This window comes from Phragmites australis, chromosome 1 (genome assembly GCF_958298935.1).
Source record: "Phragmites australis chromosome 1, lpPhrAust1.1, whole genome shotgun sequence".
Lineage (NCBI taxonomy): Eukaryota > Viridiplantae > Streptophyta > Magnoliopsida > Poales > Poaceae > Phragmites > Phragmites australis.
Genome location: NC_084921.1, coordinates 38,637,409 through 38,642,711, shown reverse-complemented (window position 1 = coordinate 38,642,711; position 5,303 = coordinate 38,637,409). Strand labels below are relative to the sequence as shown.

Below are 5,303 nucleotides of genomic sequence, written 5' to 3'. Positions count from 1 at the left end.
GAAAAATTGAATAATTTACTTATATTTTAATATTTCTCTCACGTGTAGGCTTTTTTGGCCTCAAATATCTGATAATATTTAAGCTGTATGTAACCACCATTTCAACTAAAAACTTAAGTTGATAGGAAAAATAAACAATTCACATACTTCGATATATAGCCCATAGATAAAGAATCCGTGAACCTGTTGTCTCCTTGTTTGCGTCTTGAGATTCTCCTGAAACGATCGATATCGAACATGCACACAGACGACAAGATGATCCAATCGTGGTGCCCAAATCGAACTCGACGACAAGGGTCGCGAACTGTAACACAGGCAGATTCAACATCGCAACCCAGGCAAGAGCGAGACGCCATTTCCAACCAAGAGACGCAAATAACGCATTACAGCGTGCAAAAGGCAAGGTACTGAACGCGAAAATATGGGATGCGTAAATTATAATGCGTGTACGGACGAGGAGATTGAACCCGGAGCCGGAGGCGAGGGAGGTGGCGATGGCGGCGGAGGAGAGCGCGCGGGAGCACGCTGGGGAGGTGCCCCACCATCATGTTGGAGGACACCTGCACGGCGTACTGCGGCAGGGTCACCCCCACCATCGGCAGCGCCAGGTAGCCCACCCGCCCGGCCTCGCGCGCCCACCGCCTCCACCACGACGACGCCCCCTTCTGCTGGTCACCCTCTCCCGCCTGCTGCGACCGCGGCAGCAGCGGAAGTATGGCCTCCTCTCTCGCGATTGGCCCTAGTCCAGATAACTTTTGGCCTTCTTCTTGCAAGGGGGAATATCAACCGGCAAAATGCCAACTTTTCTTCGAACAAATCGGGCACTCGTCCAGCTCTTCCATCAGTGAAATGAAATCATCAGACACAAGCAGCGTGGACTAGAGTTTCTAGCTGCTATTACAATTTACAAACATCGAGTTGACGATTCATTATTCTGTCCAGTCCAGGTGGTACAAAAAATCAATCGCGGGAAGGCGGAGCTCAAAGCAAGAATTTGGTGAGGAATACTAGCACAAAACACGAGCCATGAACTCAGCAAAGATTGACTTTGACCCCCTTCCACGAATGCCACACAACACGTCTCCCATGCAAAATCGGAGCGGAACTACAGCTGCTCCAGTAGACTTCTGGACCCAGGCTCCGCCGGCTTCTCGCTGAACACCCTCTCCCTGGCCTTCTCAGCCTGCAATCGCAACAGACGCAATGGCACCGTGAGAGAGAGAGAGGGACAATTATTTGTTCTTTTGTGCTACATCAATTTTAGCTTTGCGCGCAAGTGGGGCTTAGATGGAGAACGAACCATCTTGGGCCAGTCGGTGCAGAACGTGATGGCGGCCATGAGCGTGGTCTGCGTCACGGAGCCGCAGACGACGCCTATCCAGAGCCCTCTCGCTCCCATGTTCAGCACGAACCCGAGGAGGATCGCCATTGGGATCCCGAGCAGGTAGAAGGAGCCGAGGTTGACGTACGCGCCCAGGTGCTGCCACCCACACCCTCGGGCAATGCCTGGTGAAAAGAATAGATACGTTAGCAACTAAGCATGTCTAGCAAACCAAGTGGAACGGCATTCGTATTGATTTCGGGGAGGACGTGACGCTGTATGCATCTTGAATGCAGAGGCCGGGATATATTTCTATCCCATTATTAAACAATGGTTTTGGTGCTAATTTCAGGGCCTGGAATACGTAAGACTACTGCAATTTCGCTCTTGAAATGTTAGATAACTAACCTGCGAGGACTCCCTGTAGACCGTCAGTGACCACGGAGATGCATACCAAAGGAAGCATGGACGCGACGAAAGATATGACCTCCTCCTCGCTGCTGTACGCACGTCCGACGAGGTGCCGTGCCGCTAGAAGAGTTCCGCTCACGATAACCGCATCCATCAACGCCATGGACATCACAACACGGACTGCTGATCGAGCTCCTTCAGGGTTCCCAGCACCCAGTTCATTCGCTACTCGTGTGCTATTCATTAAGAAAAAGTTTAATTTCAATAGCTATTGTCAAATAATGAAATGTTTCAAAGGAGACAAAGTAAGCATTCCATGCAAGTTGAGTTTCTTCACAATCATACCTTCCAGCAGCTCCAATTCCAGTAGGTATAGTGTACAGTAATGCTATACTTGTAAGACTGTAAAAAAATGATATAAGCAACATAAGGTAAGAAAGACCAATGTAGAAGCGTACTTATGTTCACATATGCTGTGCCTGTGATCATTCCATACCAAATTGAAAGCACTGAGGTCTGCAGCTCTGGGTTGGGTAGAAGCCCTGACATAAGAATGAGGAGCTCATATGACCACCATTCAAGACTGAGGAATAATTAAATAAATGTCATTAGTCACAAATAAGAGATAAATTAACCATAGAGAGATAACCAAGTAGACTTCAGTGATCACAAACCATATCATCAGTGCAGATGGCAAAGCTAGGCGAAGGAACACATCCACTCCCTTGAAGGCCTCGATCGTCGGACATGTGCGCGTCTCCTTGCAAGAACTCGACAACACGATGTACCCAACAAGCATAAACACATTCAGCCAATACGATATACTTACGGACAGAGCAGCTCCAGTGTACCCAAATCCGGTCTTGAACACTATCACATAGCAGAGAGGGATGTGGATTGCCATCGTTGCGACGGATGACAGGAGCAGGGCGTATATCAGGCTCTGGGTCTGCAGGAACTTGGTGATCGGCTGGATCACCGCGTTCGCAAAGAGCCCCGGGATCAGCCAGACCATGTACCTCCCGGCTCCCTCTGCGATCAGGGGGTCCTGCCCTAGGAGGACCAGGATATTTCCCATGAACACCCATAGAATTGAGAGCGGAATGCAGAACACTAGGAGGGTGAATATTGCTCTGTAGGTGTGCTCTCCTACTTTGTGGTATTGTTTTGCACCGTAGGCTTGGCCACAGAGAGTTTCCAGTGCACCTGCCAGTCCAATCTGTTTCACAAATTCAGTACTTGATGATACTTAGCTAGCAAGTGAAATGGAAACTATTTTGGATCTTTGTCAGCGCTCAAGAGCGGGTTAACTGAAGTTGTATGTCAGTGTGTTTTCAGCTTAGCTGCAGGGTAGGAAAAGAAGTGAAATATACCAATTTGGACCTTTTGTGGCTTTTTTTAGTACTCTGGCATAATGACTAAGCTAAACTAGACAAAATGCATACCCTTGTCAGTTTCTTCTTTGATATTCTGCTGACTAAGCATGTTCCAGGACACTGATGACTTACATAAAAAATCAAATGCCCGATAGTCTAGCCATACCCCCAATATCTCCGATGGAAAACGATGATTGTAACTATCATGACACTTCGGGGCTAGTTGTGGCTCAACCAAACAAGCCCTCGTACTTCAAGTTGTGGCGAGCAATTTATGCTGTCAAAACGATGGAAAAGATGGGCGGAGGAAGGGGACAAGGCGTGTGTACGTACTAGGACGCTGGATCCGGAGACGGTGGCGAGGGAGGTGGCCATGGCGGCGGAGGAGAGCGGGAGCACGCCCGGGAGGTGGCCCACCATCATGTTGGAGGCCACCTGCACGGCGTACTGCGCCAGGCTCACCATCAGCATCGGCAGCGCCAGGTAGCCCACCCGCCCGGCCTCGCGCAACCACTGCCTCCACCACCACGACGGCACATTCTCGTCCCCTCCCGTCTCTGCCTTCGACCGCGGCAGCAGCGGCAACGCGGCATCCTCCCTCGCGGCGGCCATCGATCTCGGCCTCAGTCGCTCTCCCTCGTTGACTAAACGATGTGATGAGCCGTGCCGGTGCTTCGAGCTCCGTTATGGAGCCCGAACCGGTGAGGATACTTATAGCAGGTTTGGCAGAGCTACGGCTCAAAGACATAAGACATTTCTTAGCTTTAAGAATTCGTACGTTCTAAGATATAGGTAAATACGAAATGTTTAGGTGATAAGTTTTTATTTTAGTTGAAAAATAGAGACTTAAATTATTTTATTTTAGCTTAGGAAATTTATATCCAAGCTATAGTTGTAAGATAAAATCCTGCCAAATAGACCTTATAATGAACTGATTCCATATAGTTAAAGTAATGTTTAGTTCCTGTAAAAATTGGTACATGTATGGGTGATATGGGATATGCTGGTATCCTTATGTTTGGTTAAATGAATGGTATCAACCCATTCAAAACGTGATGATATAGATTATAAGAATATTCTATTAAGATGTTGATCCATCTCATATGAGAAAATTGGTCTAACGACCTCATACAGGCTCCGTCAGTTTCTGTAATTACCAGTACTTAGCGAGTATTAGTGATAATTAATAACAATTAGCTATGCATTAGTTACAATTGGATGTTATTAGTCCTAATTAAGTATCAATAAAGGTAATTAGTGATAAATAGTGACTTATTATATTATAATTAGTAAATATTAGTACTAATTAGAATAATTTATTAATAATTATAATTATAAAATTATCATATTATAAAGGAATTAAATTATAAATAGATATAGTCATTATCTTTTTTAGCAACTAAGTATATTTATATATGCATCACATACATCTAACCAAACACTCTCATATACATCCTATACATCAAACAAAACATATTACTTATAATACCTCATTTAAGATCATCTCATCTATTCAGATCCTATGCATTCAACTCTATACAACCAAACCTCTGTTAGTACTGAGAGGTCATCCATTTTTGGATCCACGATCAGTTGCCATCCACACATCTCACCTACTCTGACCCATTCCGCTACCCAATTATTTCTCAAGGCCTCTGTTAGTGTTGCACGCTTACTAGTATTGAATAATCATCCGTTCTTGGATCCACGATCAGTTGCCAGATCGTGCACACCAACTCTGGCCCATTCCGTCCCCCTGATTTTTTTTCTCAATGCTCACGCTGGATCGGTTATGATAGTATCAATGCTGGGTTCCACCGTTCGATGATGTCGTTGGCTACAGTAAATTTAAGTGAATCCAGACAGAAGGACGGTTCATCGATAGAATGGGTATGAAACATCCGTGGATATCTGTAAATCTATATTATTAAAATAATTAATTAATTGAATTGAATTAAAATAAATTTACGTAATGCTGCATGTCCATGCCTGTACAGAGAAGTTATTATACCACCGACGAGAGTAGCTAGTATTGATGACAAGATTTAGTATTTATAGTGGTCACGATAAATATATCTGATTGAATGAACAGTATCTTAGATCATATAAATAGTATCTCTGATCAGATAAATAATAACTCTGATAAGTGAATAGTAGCTGTGATCATGACTTGGCGATACAGATAGATGTTCGGA

At 45.2% G+C, this 5,303-nt stretch overlaps 1 protein-coding gene across 1 annotated transcript; it reads right to left on the bottom strand.

Annotated features, from left to right (window-relative positions):
- Positions 1 to 881: 881 nt before the first annotated feature.
- Positions 882 to 3,782, bottom strand: LOC133889262 (protein DETOXIFICATION 12-like). The gene is made up of 7 exons (XM_062329776.1): positions 3,442 to 3,782; positions 2,407 to 2,951; positions 2,229 to 2,315; positions 2,078 to 2,134; positions 1,730 to 1,968; positions 1,301 to 1,506; positions 882 to 1,183 (listed from the first exon to the last, which is right to left on the bottom strand). The coding sequence occupies exons 1-7, from the start codon at positions 3,718 to 3,720 to the stop codon at positions 1,106 to 1,108; spliced, it is 1,491 nt and encodes a 496-aa protein (XP_062185760.1). The 5' UTR covers positions 3,721 to 3,782; the 3' UTR covers positions 882 to 1,105.
- Positions 3,783 to 5,303: the final 1,521 nt, after the last annotated feature.